General features: G+C 34.6%; 1 protein-coding gene across 1 annotated transcript in view; it reads left to right on the forward strand.

The window, feature by feature from the left end:
- Positions 1-17,876, forward strand: part of LOC118204101 (cubilin-like) — a 59,241-nt gene extending 41,365 nt beyond the window's left edge. Inside the window, exons 10-12 of the mRNA XM_085812502.1 lie at positions 874-1,036; positions 9,613-9,771; positions 17,467-17,876. Coding sequence (XP_085668628.1) covers positions 874-1,036; positions 9,613-9,771; positions 17,467-17,489 — 345 coding nt within the window. The 3' untranslated portion in view covers positions 17,490-17,876. The remainder of the gene's footprint in view (positions 1-873; positions 1,037-9,612; positions 9,772-17,466) is intronic.
- Positions 17,877-22,396: the final 4,520 nt, after the last annotated feature.

Here is a 22,396-nt window from a genome sequence, read left to right on the forward strand (position 1 = left end):
TTTTTTTTTCTTTAGCCTTGAGTATACAGAGTGTCACAAAAGGTCAATGTCCAAACGGCACATATGGTTGTGTCAGGTCATGAGGAACAGAATCACACAGGAAAAACGGGTCAGAAACACGATCGTGATCGTCACGCGAATTGTGTAAAAAACTCTTTTTTACGACAAAATGTATCAAATACAAATAAAAAATATTATAACAAGTGCTCAAAATTGGCCCTTTCAGCTGCGATGCATACTTTATATTGGTGTCGCATGGATTCACGAACTCGTTCGAATTCCCGAACACGTGCCGTCGCTTCAACGATACGTGTTATTATGTCCATGTCCAATGCAACGGATGTTTCGTACACAAGACACTTAAGGTATCCCCAGACGTAAAAATCCACGGGGGGGGGGGGTAAGCCCGAGGATCACGGTGGCCGTGGTACAGAGCCGCCTCTGCCAATTCAGCGATCTGGATACTTCAAGTCGACGAACTGGCGTACATTCCTGTGTAAATGTGAGGGAGCCCCATCATGCTGGAACCACATGTTGAGGCGTACTGTTGCGGGAGCAACCACTAACAAGATGGACTGACAGCGGATTACGGCCGCGTTTCCGACCGCTGTTCCTATGTAATTTTGATTCCTCATTTCCTAACACAACCATATGAGCCGTTCGGACATGACATTTTGTGACACCTTGTATACAGGAATCTACTTGATCTCTGCCGGCTATTGATTATTACCAGACTTTCTGGAGTTGTTAAAATATTATAACTTGCCTTTCGTTTCAGAAGGTTATATATTTTTATACAGTACCAGAGTTTTTAATGAAATTTATGCTTAACAGAATACGTTTAATTTGTAATTTTTGTAATATTTATTGTAGATCGAAGACTATGATGATAATAACGAAAGCTGGGTATTCAAAGAACGAAAATGTGGATTAACGATACCTGAACCAATTGTCAGCAAAGGGAGGAAGATAAAAATAACTTTCCATTCTAATCCTCAGATAACTGGTGATGGCTTCTTTATTCAGTACTCATTAGGTGAAGATAATTTAGTAATTTGTTTTTACTTCAGCTTTTATTTCCTCCTTTTATTCCAGACATTTTGATATTACACCACTATCGCAACCTAGGTGGTATTGGACATATGTGTTTCCAACATTTCAATCGTTACCACTTATCCGATTAACGAGACTTTTTCATCTGAGCAAATGCATTTGATTAGAATCATACGTTAATTTATGTTTGCTTATATAACAGTCTTTTGCACTTGCATGCGATTATGAAAATGGATTATAGGTCTTGTTTCTGTAACGATCAACCGTTAATGCGTGAGTCAGTCATGACGTCATCTGTCATGGCCAGTGCCAATTAAGCACCTTGTTCATAGTTTAATCGAGATAAAGACTATTTTTAAGAGCTTCGTACTTAACGAACGAGATAAATGTATGCTTAAGCTAATTATGAGATAAGATTTTAGCTTAAGGGATTTGCTGTATTGTACTTGTTTATTTACCTTTGTTAATAACTTCCTAAAGCATTAAGATAGCCAAACACTTAAGTCCATTGAAGAAGACTATTAATTGCGTGCATATTTATTTATTGCGTAACACCACTGGCGCTTATATCACATGTTATCTATCAATTTTAAAAATAAATTCTTCTTCATTTATTTACTGCAATGCAATGCCTAGACCAAGGGTTCCCAACCCTATGCCCATGGCGCCCGCTGATCGTTTAACGTGTGCCCGCCGCTGTGCGATCATAATAAAATTGTTTTAGTTTTCAAAAATGTTCTACGTGAAAGGTTTCTCAATTTTAATGAAATAGAAATCGCGTACAACACAGATACCAGCACAAAGCGAAATGTGATCGATCTCTTTTTTTATGTGTATGTATAAATATACTATAAATTCACACTGGAAAGTAAATGGTGCCCGCCATCCAGAGGATATTCTAAAATGTGCTCTTTAGGGACAAAAAGTGTAGAGAAGCCTGGCCTAGACAGTTCTCCCACTTAATAAAGAATTCTTCAGCCTTCAAGCAGATAACCTTTCTATGCTTTCATTAACATTTTTATCGGAGCAGGAAATATGAAAAATGTGCAGTGCCCTCGTCCTCCCCGTGATTCGAGCTCTTGATCTTCCGACTGCTTACCAGACGCATTTCCAATTTGCACCGAGTTACTTCTAGTTACGAAGGTGTGAGATAAGGAGGGAGGAAATACCTTTCATTCTCCCCAATTTGAAGGATATACGTTAATAGAACGCAACGGGAGAGGATGGGACCCAATCACCAAACCGAGCTGGTGACGAAATTATCGTCCGCCACTTTTTTAAAATTTGAAATTTGGGTGCCATTTGTAGTCATTACCTTTATCGAAGCACGAAATATAAAATATGTGAAATGGGATCGCTGGCATTCGAACCCTGGATCACCCAATTGTTAGTCGAACGTGCTTCAAAGATTGTACTTAGGAAGGTCGAGGAAATAACTTGGTGGTCAATCTCGAAAGCTAATTTCGCCGAGCTTCTGGGATGAGTTGAGTTGAGAGCACAATTTGGACGCCCGTGCGGCTTACTAAGACTATTCGGTATTTTAAAACTTAACGTAGGTTTTTCTTGATTAATTAAAAATTAAGATTACAGCGGAAGTTATCAGCCCAACTCATCAGTATTTCAGATATTAAAACATCTGTTAACATAAATTTAAATTTCTAGAACTTATGCATTTTTATTTGGAACACAAAAACAAACTTAACCTTTCTTTAAGCTTTACAGAAAACGATGTCGACTAAAAATAACAGTTACGCGACCTTGTATAAATTCAATTACAGAAATAAATTAAATTGTTCCTCAACCTCAATATAAAAAAATCCAAGGTGGCCCACCTGGGTTTGTAGAACTGGTACTCTGGAACCTGTACACATTTTATTTCCCAAATTAAAATTTTTATGGACACTGATGGTCCCGACACTTTAAAGCACTTCTCACAATACACATCCCTTTCGCCCACACACAGATGGTCCACACTTTTAAACATAATTCTGTAGATCTTTGGACATAGACTTCCCCACAGAAAGCGAGATGAGCTGAAATTCAGAGCCTGTCAGTTATCTTCTTTTCACTAAAACATTTACGGACACTGGCAGTCCCGCAACATTTAACAATAATGAAGACCTGTTCCCCAAAACTTGAGATGAGCTGAATTTCCCAGTCTGACGGTTCTTTTCTCTTCACTAAAGTATTTGCGGAGACTGGCAGTCCCGTAAAATTTTAAAATGCTGGAGATCTTCCGACACTGACTGTCCAGCAAAACTTGAGACGAGCTGTATTTCGGAGCCTGACCGTCTTTTCCGTTATCCGGTCTGACGCCCGCGCTGCCACCAATGAATTTTAGCTGTAAAGTCCCCGAACTTCCGGAATAGAAATAATTAAAACATGTTGTACTTTTTAGATTTATTTAAAACTATAACACAGACTTTCTTGGTTAATTCAAAAAGAAACATTTCAGCATTATTACAGAAGGGGAAGGACAACAGCTTTCCCGACAAGCGATGCATCGTACTCTCCTTTTTTTCACAGTATCACGCAATATAACTGGAATTTTCGTTTGGCTGGCGTCAGTCCGCGGGACCGACAGTATTAAAGTTAAAAAATAAATATAGTCTCAATGAAATGTGATCAAATTTAGTTTTAATGAAATGTATTGAACCATTCTAAACAAAAATACGGCTTAGCTCGCTGCCGGCTGAACGGAAAGGACAGCAAATTCGGCGCGGCGCTCAACGTGTTAAGAGAAATTTACTTTGGAAAAGTAAAAATACAGGAGCACGTATTCTTACAACGTATACAGCATTTAATAAATAAATTGCACGTATACGGCATTTAATAAATAAATATCTCATTAATTTATATTCAAATTGAATAATTGTAATTGAGTGCTCTGTAAGCTGTAAACGTACTTCTACTATATCGTTTTCCAGAAATCTCCAAAAGCAGAAATTACTAGAATCTCACGCGAACGATTGAAAGCTTTAAAACGCCTGTGAGAAACATCTTATCTCAGTTGTTGTTGTTGTTTAGTTAGCTGCTGTTAATTATTGTTGATCCGATTAGCTTTCTCTGTTCTGTGGATTGCGTTCTATTTAACGTTTTAGTAGTTTAAAATATAGCTACTGATTATATTGCGTGATATTGTGATATTATTCGAATATCTCTGAGGAAAGATCCAGCATTCTGTTATATTTCTTTTGATAAGAATAAATTTTATTAACCTTTTATTCGACTTGTGCATTCAATTTATTACGAATTCGTAACACGCAATAGTATAAACTACACTCATGTCCATAAATTAAGGATAATTCGGAGTCACGCGGAAATGGAACTCTAAAATAAATATATCACCTGTAAAATCACTACACGCATCTTCAAGAATCATATGCAAATTTCAGGAAGTAACCATATGACACCGATGGTACGTCACAATGACGAGAGTGTAAGGAATACAGGCAAAGAAGTAAAATTGTTCGCAGGCGTTTTATAAGCATTTCAGTGCAACAACCGAATAGTTATGACACAAAGGACGTATTTGGATGATTTTTTACGTGGTAGAATTATCGGCCGTCTGTAATTTGGGCGTACCCAACTGGAAGTATCTGACGAACTTGGAATTGCCCAGAGTGTCGTCTCCAGGCTTTGGCAACGATTCCAAGAGGGTAATGTGAGTAGGCGTTACAGCACAGGTCGCTCCGAGTTTCAACGCCGAATGAGGACCGGTATTTGGCAGTTACTGCCAAAAAAAAAAAAAAAACAAGCGGAGCACAGCCTGAGACCTGTCTCGTCAGCTCTCTTCAGCCACTGGTACGACAATTTCAAGGCAGACCGTGTACAGACGCTTAGGGCAGATTGGTCTATATGCTCGTAGACCTGTCAGATGCGTTCCACTTACTGCAACTCACTGTCGCCTGCGGTTAACCTGGAGTAGAGAGCATGCATTGTGGACACCGCAACGGTGGGCTTGTGCGAGGTTTTCCGACGAGTCCAGGTTTAGCTTGCAGTCTGATTCTCGCCGGACTTTCATTTAGAGAGCTCCAGGTACCCGTTACCACTAAGAAAACATCTCTTGAACGACACCGTTACTGTGGTGCAGGGGTGCTCGTTTGGGGTGGAATTGTTCTGGGTTCCAGAACTGACCTTCATGTTCAAATTGGAACCATGACAAGCATAATATATCTGGACGGCATTCTGGAACAACATGTACGTTTGTTTCGGGGCGCCATGGGCGCACAATTTGTGTTTATGGATGACAACGCCCGTCCTCATCGTGCAAACATCGTAAGCGAATGCCTTCAATCGGAGGGTATAATCCGTATGGACTGGCCAGCATTCTCACCGGACTTGAATCCAGTAGAGCACGTGTGGGACATACATGGCCGACGAGTTGCAGCCCGTCAACCTCCTCCTACATGTCTACCGGAACTTCGGAGAGCATTGCTTTTTGAGTGGTATAATATCCCCCAAGATCAGATCGATAATTTGATACTCAGCATGCCTAGGCATTGTACGGACTGTATTGCATCATCTGGGAGACATACAATGTATTAACAATCATACCAATCATGTAATATTGTTTTTTTGTAAATAGGGTTTTTTTTGTATTTTGCTCCAGGGAGAAAAATCGCTAATTTTTTTTAATAATATCAAACATATAGCATCTTTTTTTTGCTCTTTACCTTTTGTTTAATAAATAAGCTTTACAAATAAGTCAAATTTGTTTTGCTTCTAACTCTTCCTTTGCGTGATTTTGCATTATCCATCTTTAATTTGTGGACATGCGTGTAGATAAGGCAATGCAAAGTCGTTTCAGTAAAGGAGTTTATGGTTATTGCATGTTTCTCCGCTATAATTTGAAATCAAAAATAATAAAAATAAAGTGTTAATATCAACATATCAAGAAAATATTTTATGTTCAATATAACAGAAGAAATTTTAGTTCGTAACTCCAACGACTTTCAAAGAATGAAATTAGACAAATGTTTAAACACCAGTCTACTTTGAAAGTTACGGCTGCTTTCTTTGAAAACATTAAGTTTCAAATAAGAACTGCATGTATTACTGCAAAATTCAGTGACTTTAAATACTAATTACTATGCCTTTGGCTTGTTTGAAAAGAACCCTTCCTGAGAGTAATCATGGATCAGGAGGGCGGACTCTTGGAAAAACTGAAAGAAGAAAGGAAAGCAATATCTATGGAAATTTTACGAATAGCCTTCATCTCCTGAAAAGCACGGTATCGAATTATAATAACAAAAACAAATTAAATATTTAAATAATAATTCTTTACATTCTAAGCATTAATTATAAAGCCCCAGAATCGCTCTAAAATGATTTAACGCTCTTTGTGTATGCTCGCAGGCTGAAAAGAGAATATCAAAATGTTGGAATAAAGAAACATTTCCATGCTTACAAATAGTTACAGCATGATTTAAATACTCTATTTCTTTTCATATTTCATAGAAATTATTCTAACATATATAATGAGTAACAGCATTTTGTTGACTAATTCAGAAGTCAAACAACAAAAATCAGCGTTAAATTACAAAATTTTCACAGGACTAGTTTCGATGGTTTTACCGAACCATCATCTTCAGCTGCAAAACCGCAAATGAACAAGATAGGAAATAATGTTTAGATAAGATAAGAAAGCCTGGACAAGAATAAGCAAGTGGCGCCATCTGTTGGCGAAACCAGAACTAAAACATAATTTCTCTAAAAGCCGAAGGCAAATTTGGATTGGAATTAGGATCGTTAACTAGAACAGAAAGATTTTTATGAATGTGAAATGCCTCTAGAAAATCCAGTTCTCCAATGGAAGATGTTTTTTGAATAATTTTGGCAGCAGAAAAATTGAAAGTGTGATTTTCGGACCAACAATGTTGAGCAACAGAAGACTTCTGTGTTTCCTTTTTTCTAACATATGCCTCATGTTCTTTGACGCGAAATTTTAAGGCTCTCTTAGTTTGGCCAATGTAAATTAAACCGCACTGGCAAGGAATCCTATAAATACCCCAGGAATTCATATCCGGAATGGGGTCCTTGAGTATAGAAGTTGGAATTTTATTGATGGGAGAAAAAACAACCCGAAAGTTAAATTTCTGCAAAATATGTGCAACTTTATAGCTAATTGATGGAAAGAAGGGAATGACAACAGAATTTTTATAATCTCCTAAAATAAGAGTGTGGCTTTTAGTGTGTTGAGATGAGAATTTTTTAACTGCTTGATTAATAATGTTGGGTGAAAAGCCCATGTCAATAGCTATTGCTTTTAAATAATTTAGTTCTTCGTCAAGGGCTAGTTTGAAGGAGCAAACTTGAAGAGCACGGAAAACATAGGAATAAAATGAAGCTAACTTTTGTTTAGTCGGATGATATGATTTAAAGTGTGGTGGAAGGCAAACCGATGAAGGTTTACGGTAAACTGTAGTACTGAAGTTGGATGTGTTACGTGTGACCAGAATGTCGAGAAACGGAAGAGAATTGCAAGTCTCAAGTTCAAAAGTGAACTGAATAGCAGGATCAATAGAATTCATTGTTGAAAGAACTCTATTTAAATCATCTTTATTACCTTCAAACAGGGTAAAGAGTACAGGTACGTAGACGATACTTTTACCCTGTTTGAAGGTAATAAAGATGATTTAAATAGAGTTCTTTCAACAATGAATTTTTTTTATCCTGCTATTCAGTTCACTTTTGAACTTGAGACTTGCAATTCTCTTCCGTTTCTCGACATTCTGGTCACACGTAACACATCCAACTTCAGTACTACAGTTTACCGTAAACCTTCATCGGTTTGCCTTCCACCACACTTTAAATCATGTCATCCGACTAAACAAAAGTTAGCTTCATTTTATTCCTATGTTTTCCGTGCTCTTCAAGTTTGCTCCTCCAAACTAGCCCTTGACGAAGAACTAAATTATTTAAAAGCAATAGCTATTGACAGGGGCTTTTCACCCAACATTATTAATCAAGCAGTTAAAAAATTCTCATCTCAACACACTAAAAGCCACACTCTTATTTTAGGAGATTATAAAAATTCTGTTGTCATTCCCTTCTTTCCATCAATTAGCTATAAAGTTGCACATATTTTGCAGAAATTTAACTTTCGGGTTGTTTACTCTCCCATCAATAAAATTCCAACTTCTATACTCAAGGACCCCATTCCGGATATGAATTCCTGGGGTATTTATAGGATTCCTTGCCAGTGCGGTTTAATTTACATTGGCCAAACTAAGAGAGCCTTAAAATTTCGCGTCAAAGAACATGAGGCATATGTTAGAAAAAAGGAAACACAGAAGTCTTCTGTTGCTCAACATTGTTGGTCCGATAATCACACTTTCAATTTTTCTGCTGCCAAAATTATTCAAAAAACATCTTCCATTGGAGAACTGGATTTTCTAGAGGCATTTCACATTCATAAAAATCTTTCTGTTCTAGTTAACGATCCTAATTCCAATCCAAATTTGCCTTCGGCTTTTAGAGAAATTATGTTTTAGTTCTGGTTTCGCCAACAGATGGCGCCACTTGCTTATTCTTGTCCAGACTTTCTTATCTTATCTTATCTAAACATTATTTCCTATCTTGTTCATTTGCGGTTTTGCAGCTGAAGATGATGTTTCGGTAAAACCATCGAAACTAGTCCTGTGAAAATTTTGTAAATTAACGCTGATTTTTGTTGTTTGACTTCTGAATTAGTATTTATTCGGCGTGTTATTGTGTCTTAATTTTGTTGACTGTCTAGTATTGCGCCTCGCACTATCATTAAGGAGCCAATTCCTGTACATGTATACCTTTCGAGAAATATTACTCTTGATTATGAAATAAAGCTAAGAAAGAAATAAGTAAAAAAAAACATGAATCAAAGTTTGGTTCATACTACCCAAACGATAGAGATTAAAACTACTCACTACTACAGATAAAAACCTGGGTCATTCATTAGAATGAGAAAGATACCACAATAAACTTTCAGCTTCAGTTTAATTCTGCTTTATTGTTTGGATTTCTTACAGTTTTTCTGAAAACATTTTTAGTTTACCCTCTCACTTTTACATGAAATTAAATACTCAGTGTCCTCCTTGAAAACCTCTTCTATATGTGTTTTACAAAAGCGAGAAGAAAATAAAACACTGATGATAATATTGAATTATTTGTATATTAATGAAATTAACAATAAATACAGAGTCATTTTACTTAAATTATATAAAGGATTCGAATACGAACTAAGGTAGTATCAAAATAAGTTTAATGAAGGAAAAGAATGAGCATCTGCCAGTTTATAAGTATCATAATTATTTCAACGCAAAACTCAAACCAAATTTCTTGAGTTTTCGGATACGTCAAGAATCCAGTTTGTGTCAAAATTATAGAAACAATTAACGTATATTTTAATTATTATTTTAAATAAAAGGTTCCTTTATTTTGGATATTAAAATTAGAAAAAATATTTTTTATATATTTATTATCAATTATTTTATTATATATATATATATATATTATTTATTATTATTCCTATTATTACATATTATATATTTATATTAAAGTTACGTTCATTTTCTTTAGGCTGTGGAGGTAACTTTACAAAGAGCAGAGGCCAGATATTTTCTCCTTTTTATCCTTACATCTACAAAAACATCAACTGCACTTATACTATTGGAAAAGCTGGCCAGTACATAGAAATACAGTTTGATGATTATCTTAGTTCCCACTTTGATCAAAAAGGTAAAGAACTAATTGCTCATTCCTCTTTTATCTGTTTTCATGTATAGAATGACTCTACCTCTTTTTTAATTACATAACTGATTTCGAGCGCAAATTTATTACTGCTGTTTCTCATGCTGCAATCTGTAACTTCAAATGTAGTATTCTAATAGCATAATTAAAAATGTTAAATGATTCTATCTCAATACCCAAACACAATAATTGCACAGTCATTAGTATTAACGTAGACATCTTGCTTGCTGAAATTTGTAGTCACGTTTTAAGAATAAAAATCAAACTTTTTAACACCAGGAAGTAAAACCTATACAATTTGGGAGATGTGATGTATCGGCATCAGTGTTTAATACGCATTATTTATGCATCATGAACTATTTTGCATTCAGTATTGAGAGCTCCAAGCGGCAGAGCAGTAGTATTGCTGAGCACTGGTGATTCCTCTTGGATTCAAATACTGGAAAATGAATGGCCTGCATGGAAGTTTTTATCGTTTTCTCAATGTATAACTCAAAATCTAGTTTACTTCAAAAGCAATATATTTTGAATTATAAGCTATGATGTACTAAGTAATAAGAAATCTGATGACCGGATGAAGTCAGTTACGGCGCTCCGAGGGTTAAAATATCCTCCACGAAAATCCCTTTTAGGTCGATAATGTTAGCGTGCTTTGCCGCAATCTAGATAAATAACTCTCATTCAGAGCTGCCGAGAGTGCAAAGAAATTACTTGCATAAATATTTTAGGTGACCAGCGTACTGGTAAAATAAATGAAGACACCCGGAAAATTTTCCTTGTGAAGATAAAATACAAACTCGTTTCTTGACAATAAAAGCATTGTTCGCATTATCTCAGACAGGGGACATTTCATTGCATATCACATATTGCCTAGTAGGTATATCATCTTACAGTCTCTAAAATTAGCATTGAGTAATTCTCTTATATACAGGGTGATTCAAAATTACTTTTACAAATTAAGAGGGGGTGATAGCACTCATCAAGATGACAATAATTACGATTGAACATAGAGTCGCATTCCACTCTCAGAGGCAGAAAAGAATAATATTAGAATTGCAATCTATATTTACAACAGTGTTTGAAGATCGAATGAACGAGACAAGATGTTGTACAACCAGTTTAGTGACAAACTCACTGAGAGTGCACAAAACGGATAAAACCAAAAACTTGGCGTTCGAGTGTTAATTAGAGCTGAGACTTTGATGGCTAATACTCAAATGCACATCTTTGGTTGGCAAGGTCTCAACCTCGCAAATGATTGCAACAAGTTAATTACCTAAATTATTAGGGGTAAATTATCTATTAAGAGATAAAACTACCTTGATACGAACTATCAAGTTAGCCATCTTCTATCCTGTCTTCCTGTACTTACTCTGCTGTGCTCATTCTACTTGAAGCGCCCTTCGCCCTTCTATGGGACACGAAGTTCTGATAGCCGCAACGCAGCATGAACTTTTCATGCTAATCTCGGCATACAGAAGACTTTGGAGTTAGTTGATAATATTCATCCCTTGATTATATAATTAGCTTGTTGCAGTCGTTTGCGAGGTTGAGACCTTGCCAGCCAAAGATGTGTATTTGAGTGTTTGTCATCAAAGTCTGAGCTCGAGTTAACACTCGGACGACAAGTTTTCGGTTTCATCCGTTTTGTGCACTCTTTGTGAGTTTGTCACTAAACTGATTGTGCAACATTTGGTCTCGTTCATTCGCTCTTCAAACACTGTTGTAAGTACAGATTGGAATTTTAATATTCTTCTTTTCTGCCTCTGAGAGTGGAATGCGACCCTATGTTTTATGGTAATTATTGCTCATCTGGATGAGTACTATCAGCCCCCCTCTTAATTTGTAAAAGTGATTTTGAATCACCCTGTATAATTTAAAACTGATAAAGTCCTTTAATAAAAATATTTCGAGGGAAAATTATTTTGTTTGCTGTTATTTATTTACTGATTTAATATAGGAATTACTAACTATTTTTAGTAAATGTGAATTAGTTTAGTAATGTGAAAGCACGTCTGCTTATTTGGAAATATACGAGCAAGAAGTAGCTGAATCCAACAAACGAGCCAAATACTGTGGTGACAACCTACCACAAGAAAGTCACACTTTACTTGCACCCATTACGATAATATTCAAAAACACTGCAGAAAAATCTCATGGATTTATATTAGGATACGAAGTTATAGGTGAGTATAAAAGTACTTACTTCCATTTCAAGAATCCCAGTGAAATTGTGAGCTTTAAATGGGAATAAGACAGACAATCCTGTATAGAACTATAAGAACAAGATCACAATTTTACATTCCTAGCATATTTTTCTGTTTCTCACTCGTATGTCTAAATATCTACCCTACATCTGAGAAAATATTGTCAACCTAATAATCGAGTTGGATTAGTTTATATCGCGTTTCTAAAGTGGAAAGCAAAAACTTTAAAATTTCCAATGAATGCAGTATATTCCAAGCCCAACTGATGCTAATTAGTGAATCAATTAAGTGATCAATTAATCAAGTTACTTGCACTAATTTTCTTTCATTCTCATATTCTCTTACGGGTATCTTCTCCTGTAATAAATTGTCATCTCTCATGCGATTCTTAGAAATCTTATTAATAAAAGTGTCATTCTCTCTCATATACGATTTGCACAAAAGAAATTGGACAGTTCTATATCTCAAGTTCTACTGGGACGATTGATGGAATTTAGCTTGCGTTTTTCATGTCTCAAAAGTGTGACTGAATATATATATATATATAAATATAGCGTTGTTCTAACATAGGTATTTTGACACAAAATCGGATTTTTTCTGGATCGGATATATTCATGTGTACATGCATATATGTTCGCATGTACGTACGCGTGTGTTTACACCTATGTAATGTATAATAATACCCAGATACTCGCATACACACATGTATTCATACATACTTTTCTGAATCCGGCCCCAATAAGAGAAGAGTACTGAATTTTTCCATATTTCGATTCTACGACTCAAATTGATACCAAACGTTAAATTTTATAAAATTTAACGAGAAACATACAGGCAAATTCAAAATTCATCTTGGTGCACTTTATTCTAATTTATGGTAACCTACTTTCCTTTCCTTTTAATTATGCAGGAGTGGAAAAAAAGGTGCATCGTTCATTTTTTAAATGATTTTCTTTATATTATATTTTTTAATCATAGCTATTATTTTTAGATCCGTAAACCACATTTGGCTTTATTATTACTTGAAACAAAGGTACTAAATTTCGAAACACCCCAATACGTAAATTCCCATCTATTTTAGGAAATTTTGAATAAAAATCTCTTTCTTTTGTTTTGCAGGTATACTAAGAAATGCATATAATTTAAGATAATGATCAAAATGTTATACGTCTTAATTCAAAAATATTTTTCGAAAATTTATAAAAATCACAAAAAAAATACAAATTTAAAAAATAAATCGGAAAATATCTGCCAGTTTTATTTGGCCTGAACCTAAATTTTGAATTGCAAAAGAAAGAATCAAGTATGTTTAATTAAAAAAATATTAACAGGTAATATAAAAAAAAAATGTTTTCAAATTCATTTCCTACTTAGGTCAACAAAGAAAAACTTTTCTTAAGTTATTTTTTATTAACATTTGAAAACAATTTGAAAATTAAAAGAAGTTTCTTTAGTTACTTTTTTTACTAACATTTGAAAACAAAGAAACGCCATCTGTAGTCAAACGCCCCAAAATGCCAAAATGAAATTAATAGCCGTTCTGGGCTAATACGCTTTGGGCTAAAACATAAACAAATAATTTTCATAGATTTTACTCGTTATTAGAATGTAAATGATTTTCGACAGGTTAGGTCACAATTATGTAAAAATGAAACTCCTTGCTGGAGAATAACACATATTTATTAGCATTATTTGAAGTTTAATTACAAAATAAAAGAATCATACTCACGTATAACTTCGTGTGAAATAGTTATCCTTAATTCATCAGCTTGAGAGCAATCCTAGCAACTCGATCATGGTCTGCAATGTCGCTCATAATGTAGGGTGAAAGATGAATCATTCGCATGATGGAAGCAGAACCTCTCTGTGTGTGAGTGTTCAATAATTTTGAACATATGTGTGTAGTACTACTTTCGTTTCATCATCGACGGAACCACTGGGTTAGGTGCTCTTCAGCCTGTTGGATCCCGTCGATGGAATTAAAAATAAATACATGAATAAATATAAATAAAGAGCTTAGTACTGTAAGTAAGTTCTTGGCTTCCCCGCCCCGTGAACTAGCACACTACGGGTCTGCTCTCCCTTTGGGCACTTCATTGAGGTTCAACCTCCACTATTACCCTTCCAGGGGAGCACCACACCACCTGGATAAGACACCAGGCAGCACCGGTCGTCAATTGCTCCTGCCAGTCGCATGGGCGAGCCCGTCGCAGTGGGCCAAGCACCCAGCAAACCGGGGTAAACAAGCCCCCAGGCTACGGTTCCACACCGCTCAGAACATGCCAGACCCCGAGGGCGGCCAGTCAGTGACCTTTCCGAGGGCTTTCAGAACCACCAAGTTCATAAATTTTATACCCCCGTGGCCGAGACTGCCCAGGTACAGATCCTAGCCAATAGCTTCGCAGAATTCTCTACGTCGACCCCCCGGGGAGGGGAGAACGTGTACTGTGTCCTCCGGGGTTTGGCCACGAAACGAGGAACATTAAAATAAGGACCAGAACATGGAAAGAAGGTGCATGGTGGGGATTGCTGAGGCTAAGGGGAACACTTTTCACTATTATCATACATGTTAGGCACAAGTTATATTAAGGATGTGCTATAATAATCAGGTACAGATGTAAAGATGATCAAATACATTGCAAATTGTAGAATACATTAAATGAGTTCTGGATTAATCATAATATTGAATATAATTTAAAATAAACATAAGGCATTAAGTAAAGTAATTAAAAACAGCAAAGCAAACAACAACAACAACAAAAAAAAAAAAAAAAAAAAAAAAAAAAAAAAAAAAAAAGACATTGAGTAAACTAATATAGGTACGGAGCAGGCTGTTGACGGCAAGGTGTCCAAGGAAAGAAGTCTCTCCAGGCTGTCAGCAATGCTTTTAGCAATGATCTTGCAGTCTCTAATGCGGTTGAGAGCATATTTATTCTTAATTGTGCTCTTGAACCATGCCGGCATATTGATTGCAATTTGTCTTTTTAAATGTGAATTCCCTGTGTACGAGCAGTCAAACAGATAGTGATATGGGTCATCAGTACTACCACAAGTACTTTGGTCACTATCTCTTAGGCGAAATCTGTGAAGATAGGACATATATGGGCCATGGCCTGCCAGATACTGTGTGAGTGCGAAGAGCGGCTATTTAAATTGTGGTTAACTTTTGGTTGGAAATCATACAGTCTTCTGCCTGTGGTGCTTGTCTCCCAGTGTATTACTACTAGACATTATATACAGGGTGTCTCAGTACCATGTTTTAGAACTTCTAAGAGGAGTAGTGTGAACGCACTCGGAATCATATAGCAATGCAGGGTCTGAAATGCTTTTGCGACGCAGTAGATGGCATTGTTCTAGAGTTTCGAGTGTTCTTGCAAGGAAATCACACAAGGACATTTCGTACAAGGCTTAAGAGTTAGTAGGATGAATTAATACGAATGGATACGAACGCGGATTTAGCCAACATGCATATGGGGCTGCATATTGTAGTGGGCCAGCTGCGCAGCGCATGTACGCAAAAACGATATCCTATGAAGCGTATACCCAGTCATACCCAGTCATAACTTCTTTGCAAGCCTACACCGGAGATTCACTGAAACAGGTTCCTTTCCAAAAAGGTGCCATGGATCGGGAATACTCTTGCAGTAAGGTCGTTATGTACAGGTACTGAATAACGGCCCTGTCAACTACCTTTTTCTCTGATATCCCATTCATTTTCGACCTGAGCTGACAAAAGAAAACATCAATTTTGTAAAATTTTACTACGTATGTCAGGATATTTAACCTAACGTCCTCAAAAATTCTGATTCCCTAGAAAGACACATGTTCTCTTTGAGGTTCAAAACTTTTCAACCTTTTACCTACTTTATTGCTGTATTTATTATCATACACAAAATGTTTTGAAACTACTACTAATTTCTTGAACAACTACCATTGACTTCCGCGAATCAAAGAATCAATTAAGGTAGTTATAAGATTATATTTTAATAAAACTTTACGCTATCTGAATTTTTATAGATTCTTCTATAAAGGAAATTTGAACTAATTTGTTTTTGATTGCTTTACTAAATATCCTTTTGGAAAAACAAAACACAAACTTGTGCAAATATCTGGAAGAAATCGCTATTTATCATTCCTGCCAGGCTATGATAAATAGCGATTTCTGTGAAATACCTTCTTCTTATGTAGCCTACAGTAGTTGATAATAAAAAATGTGATGCGCACACCACATGGCTTCCTTGTACGGAATACTAAATTATACGCATTTTTTCTCGCATTTCACTTAAACTTATTGGAGTGAATTAAATCTACTTCTCCGATAGCGCATAAAAAACAGTAGAATAAATGCTACCTTTAAAATTCACTATATTTGTTTACCATAGGGACGCTCTGGAGCTAGGCTCATTTAACAGCTTTACATCTCATTCATTTTATAACACAGAATGCATACAAATTATACTTTCTGAAGAATTATCTAATCGTTGCCATATATTCTATCCAAGTACTATAATAAATATACGATGTATAAAAGAAATTAAACAAGAAACAAAAAGAATAAGTTTTTCACAGGCGATTCAGTATTTCTCATTCAATTTATTGAGTTCTTAATTTGTGACGAGGCAAAAATACATAAAAGCTCAAAATATCTATATTAAAAATAACGAAGTAAATCTTAAACACTTATTTCCTCGAATAAATTCCAGAAGGGATTAAGCATGATTTAAATCGCAATAATAAAAAAAGGCGCTATCTTTGTTGTTCCGAAGCTTAGTTTCTCTAGATTGCCAACAAATCCACTATTAAGTTTCAAATATAAACAAATATGGCTGCTAAGGTAAAATAATTAGGCTTAGACGCACTTAAACAGCTCTTAAATTGTTGATAATTCTATAAATATTGCATGCAGATTTACTAAAGGTATAAAAACCTCAACCGGAAGATAAGGACAACATTTCAATCATTTTCAAAGCAAAAAATGCACAATTTACAAACATATCAGAGTATATTAAAAAAAACTGAGCTTAATGAGTCATATATATATATATAAATTTATGTACTTTTGGTGCGGCCGATTGCAACCAAAAGGGAGGTGCACATCTACATGTTATAGTAGTCATATATAGAAAAAGTTTAACGTAATTGCGTACAGACGTCACGAAAAAATCTCTTTTCAATACATTTTAAATGAATTTTATAATTCGTTTGAGGAAAGAGAGTCCTTTATGCTGCTCTTATGTAGAAATGTCACACAAAAACATCGTTAAATTGCATTCGATAGCGGTCAAAATCGATATTTCCTTTGAAATATGGTACCGGGAATTTTTCGTGATTACAATACTTCTTTTACTTCGTACAAGGAAGTAATTATGCACTAAGATTTGTTACCAGGTTTCGCAAAAATAGCTGCTACATTTGTTGTTTCGTTATGAATTATTATTTTCACTTTTCTCTAACATTATTTTCTTCTTTTTAACAGATCCGAATGAGGAGATGTCATAGTTTCATTGTTATCCTGATAATAGAGAAGATGCACCTCATTCAAGTTGCTCATTGTATCTGTGAAAAATACAATAATTTTTAAATATAACATCATAAAATTAGTTGTAATTTTCTTTGATATATGCTGCATGCCACTGTATGTTCTACTGTGAAGGCAGATCTGGTATTTACGTTTCATTCGGCAGGCATGTTAATTATTATCAGCGCATTACTTGGCGTTCTATGATAAACACATTTTTTTTTTCAAAACAGTAGCAACTGTGGTAATGTTTTTAACTTATATATTCTATAGACGTTTTTTTTGGCGTTCTGGTATGTGAAGTGTCAGTGTTTGTAGATGGTTTAAAATCAATCAATATCTGGAATAAAATGTTTCTAGAGTTTCTGATATTTTTTTCAACCTCTGTAATTTTGTTTTACAACCAGAGAAATAAATCAATATTCTTTACTAAAATAAAAAAAACAGATATAAAACTGTGCAAAGTAATTCTGCTCTTAATGTATGACGTTACAATTTTCTTTTATTATTACAATTGTCCCATCAGAAAATTATAAAACTCATAATCATGAATAAGTCTCATTTACCTGGCAGGTCATTTCTTCAACACCGGCGTTGTTTTCAAGTCGGTGATGAGTCATTACGATCCATATGGATTACGATCAGTATTTATGATCCATACTGATACCAACATTTATTAGATTTTATTTTACACGAACAAATTTGATCATTTCAGCGACGAATTACAATACTCTCAAAATAATCACAGTTATCGGTTATAATAAAAAAAAAAAAAAAAAAGTTTGCTTCTCAGCGGTAAAAGCTCTGGTCCAGATGAACTTTTAAGGCAACTGCCTCTGACTTCAAGGCAAAAAAAAAAAAAAAAAAAAAAAAAAAATCTGAAATGTTACAGATTTTAAATTACGTCCAAAGGGGCGTTTTTTTAACGTTTTGAGTGTTACCTTTATTTATTAAATATCATGTTTGCACTTAAACCATAAAATTCAGTTCAAGAGCAATATCGCAAAATAATGTTAAATTAAGCATATCTTTAGAATTTCCGATGTACACAGTCTCGCGAGCTGGAGATAAAAGTATTTTTTTTCTATATAACGTTGCCATTTCTCGTTTTTAAAGCATTGAGTTTGTAAATCAAAAATTCGTTAAAGTTTTACAAAATATAAAATCTATAATAAAACAAATTCCAAATTTGGGATTTCAGATGCCCATATTCGCAGTAGGATTTCGTCATTCAAAATTCGATGGCTCTATGTACCATTGTTTTATCACAATGCGAGAAATAGACAATCATTTATGCAGATTTTTCATTATTTAATTTCTTCAAATATAATGCAGGACTCTAACATTTTGTGGCAACAGTTTGAAAAGTGAACCGACGTTTATGAGTCCGACGCAAAATCGCAAAACGAAAACAATAGTCCTTCAGGGACAAAGCCCCTTTGGAATAAAAAGGAATCTAAAATGGTTTCAGATTTTAAATTTATGTCCAAAGCAGCGTTTTTTTTAAAATTTTGTGTGTTATCTTATTAAAAATCATATTCTTCGCACTTAAACCATAAAATTTATTTCAAGAGCAATATCGCAAAATAATTTTAAAATTAGCATATCCTTAGAATTTCCGGTACACAGAATCACGCGCTGGAGTTAATTATGTTTTTTCTGTACAACGTTGCCATTGCTCGCTTTGAAATTCTTGAGTTTGTTAGTCAAAAATTCGTTAGAGTTTTACAAAGTTAAGTTTTACAAAGTTTACAAAGCGAGTTCATATATTTGCTAATAAAACAAATTTCAAATTTGGGCTTCCACATGCCCATATTCGCAGGAGGTTTACGTCATTCAAAACTGGATGGCTCTGAGTACCGTTGTTTTATCATAATGCGAGAAACATACACACACTTATGCAGATTCTTCATTATTTAATTTCTTCAAATATAATACAGGGCGATAATATTGGGTGGCAACAATTTGAAAAGTGAAATGGACATTCAGAATGATTCGACGCAAAACCGCAAAACGAAAACAATAGTCCTTCAGGAACAAAGCCCCTTTGGACTAAAAAGAAAACATATAAAAGCTTTCAGATTTTTATATTACGTCGAAAGGAGCCTTTTTTTTTTTTTTTTTTTTTTAACATTTTGTGTGTTTCCTTCATTTCGCGAAAATATTGCGAATATAGCGAAATAATATGGCGAATATATAAAAATATCCCGAAAGTCTCATAATCTTATTAAAATTGCAATAACTTATTATTATTCCAGGCTCCCATTTTCCGTCTAGTACGAGATTTCGATCTTTTCTGCTCAGCTCACTAAGGCCGAGGCAGTAAAACCGCTGAACATTGGTATTTAGGTCTGGGCTTCGAATCCCTGCAAACGTGCTGGCTGCATGGGCATTTTCGTGGTTTTTTCCAAAAGAAACGTGTATACGAGTCAGTTTCCCTTAGACAGACCTTCGCGAAGGTGTTTCTTTCCTTGGCAGAGAGCACTCGAGTTCTTTGCAATAATCAAATAAGCCCAATCGTTATAGCACACCCCGCTTCGAACATTTTTTTTTTTTGTTGAAAATGTATGTGCCAGAGTTGGTCCCTGTTAAATGAAATCCGTTGTTTTTCTTTTCTTTTCTTTATATTTTATAACAAAATTTGTGTTTACAGAATCTGAATCGTCAATAAAATATTAATAATGAGTTATTCTATTTCGTTTTTTGTTTATTGAAAAAAAAAAACTAATTTAAGTGACAAATTTCCAAAATTAAAAAAATATATATATATATGTGATGTACCAGTTTTTGTCAGGAATAAATAGATTGTTGAAGAATTATCAATGTACTCGTAGCTTAAATAATCAGACGATAAGTTTTAAAAAACAGGATCCATTTATTATATTTCAGGAGAAAATAGCAGTTACAAAACCAGATATCCGGAGTAAATAAAAAGAATTACTAATCACTTTTTGTATGAAGTTTACTGCATCGTGACATTAAAGAAAAAGCCCCGATATTCCTTTTGCGAGTCTTTTTATAGCCTCTGGAAAGGCGGAGCTTCCATGAAATGACGTCAGCCTCGTCAGCCAATCCAGTTCGCTTGAAATATTTCCAGAATATTCTAAAACTGTACGTGTAGAAAAGGCGGGAAAAACAACTTGACTACGGGGCTGTGGATTTAATTCCACGTACTTTCAAATAAGAGAACGTCGCCATTAAAAATGAAAAGAACATACAGTTAGAATTTTAATTCTATTCTTGACTATGGAATTTTATTATTACATATATATATATATATATCACAGTTGAAATGAGCTGCTGTCGAAAGCGCATTTTCTTGCTGGAAACTTCAAACTGGCGCATATATTTCTTTCGAAGAGAAAATTGTTTGGCATGTCTTATCTTATAACTGAAAAGATCGATAAAGTTTACAATTGCGAAATAAAGTTATTAATTTGATTGAAATTCGTCGATTATTTATATTTTGACGTATATTTTGAGGTAAGAGTCAAAACATCAGATATGTGATGAATTTAAAATAAGGACATATTTAATAAGGGTTTTATCCGAGGTACTTCTAGTAAAACGTGTTAAAAATTTTATTCTACGAAAAATTAATGTACGTTCAGTTTAGTACAGTGGATAAAAAAGGATTGGCAATTGCCTGGAATTGATCATATTAGCTAGCAAAAGAAATGCTTGACAATTTTAGCAGGACATAATGATAAACAATAAAATAATAAAACACGAATCTAACGAAACTTTCATTTTAATATACTTTTTACGCAAAATGTTCAACAAAAACGTAAATTTGCATCTGAAAAATGTACTGGCAAAGTTCAAACTGCTAATTTTGTTATACTGAGGTCAAGTGCTTAAACTTTCTCTTAGTATAAAGTCTGCAGTGCTACTTCAAAACTTTTAAAACGTTATTTTGTTAATACCGTGGTCGAAGGAGTTGAATGGTTATTTTTAAAAACGTAATTACTAAGCTCGGAATTGAGGATTTAACTTATCGTGCTATAGGAATACAACTGAACATAAATTTATTTACTGTTAGAAGTGTTATAAAAGTATTCAATGAGACAATATTAATGAAAAATAAGATTATAGAAAAGTGGAAGTTCTCGAATATTTTCTGAAAAAAAAAAAAAAAAAAAAAAAAAAAAAGGACATTATCAAAGAGGTTAGATAACCCCAGATAGCCAAAGAGAAAACGGTTAATTAGTATAGCACCCCGTCCACCACTATCTATAGCACTCCTTCAAAATACATAATGCCACCTGAAAGGTGTTCAACGTACACGACAAGACATACAAAATAATATGTTACAGAGTTATAGATTAATATTCAAGATACATTACTGATGCAAATATGACAGATGCAGAACTGATAAAAGGCTGATATAATACTGATACTGACATTTAACACTGATTAATACTGCTACAGGATTGAGTCATTGATATAACACTTAATATTATTACTGATTAAATGGGAATGATTTTGCACAAGTCGGTAAATAAATCCACGAAATAATATGTTACAGAGACTCAAAATATTGCGAATTAAAATATCACAGATCAATGTTCTACTTATTATATTACTTGTACTATTGTACTATCTATAGCACCTTTACTTGCACTATCTATAGCACCCCTTAAAAATACATAATGCCACCTGAAAGTAATCAACATGCACGACAAGACATACAAAATAACATGTTAGAGTTACAGATTAATATTCAAGATGCATTACTGGTAATATACTGATGCAAATATGACAGATGCAGAACTGATAAAAGGCTGATATAATACTGGTACTGACAGTAATACTGATTAATACTGCTACAGTACTGATTCAATGATTCAATAGGAGGATGACGCTAAGGATATAGCAACCCTCCCCC

Source organism: Stegodyphus dumicola, chromosome 3, assembly GCF_044657685.1.
Source record: "Stegodyphus dumicola isolate Sdum_Otavi_A_Nest chromosome 3, ASM4465768v1".
NCBI lineage: Eukaryota > Metazoa > Arthropoda > Arachnida > Araneae > Eresidae > Stegodyphus > Stegodyphus dumicola.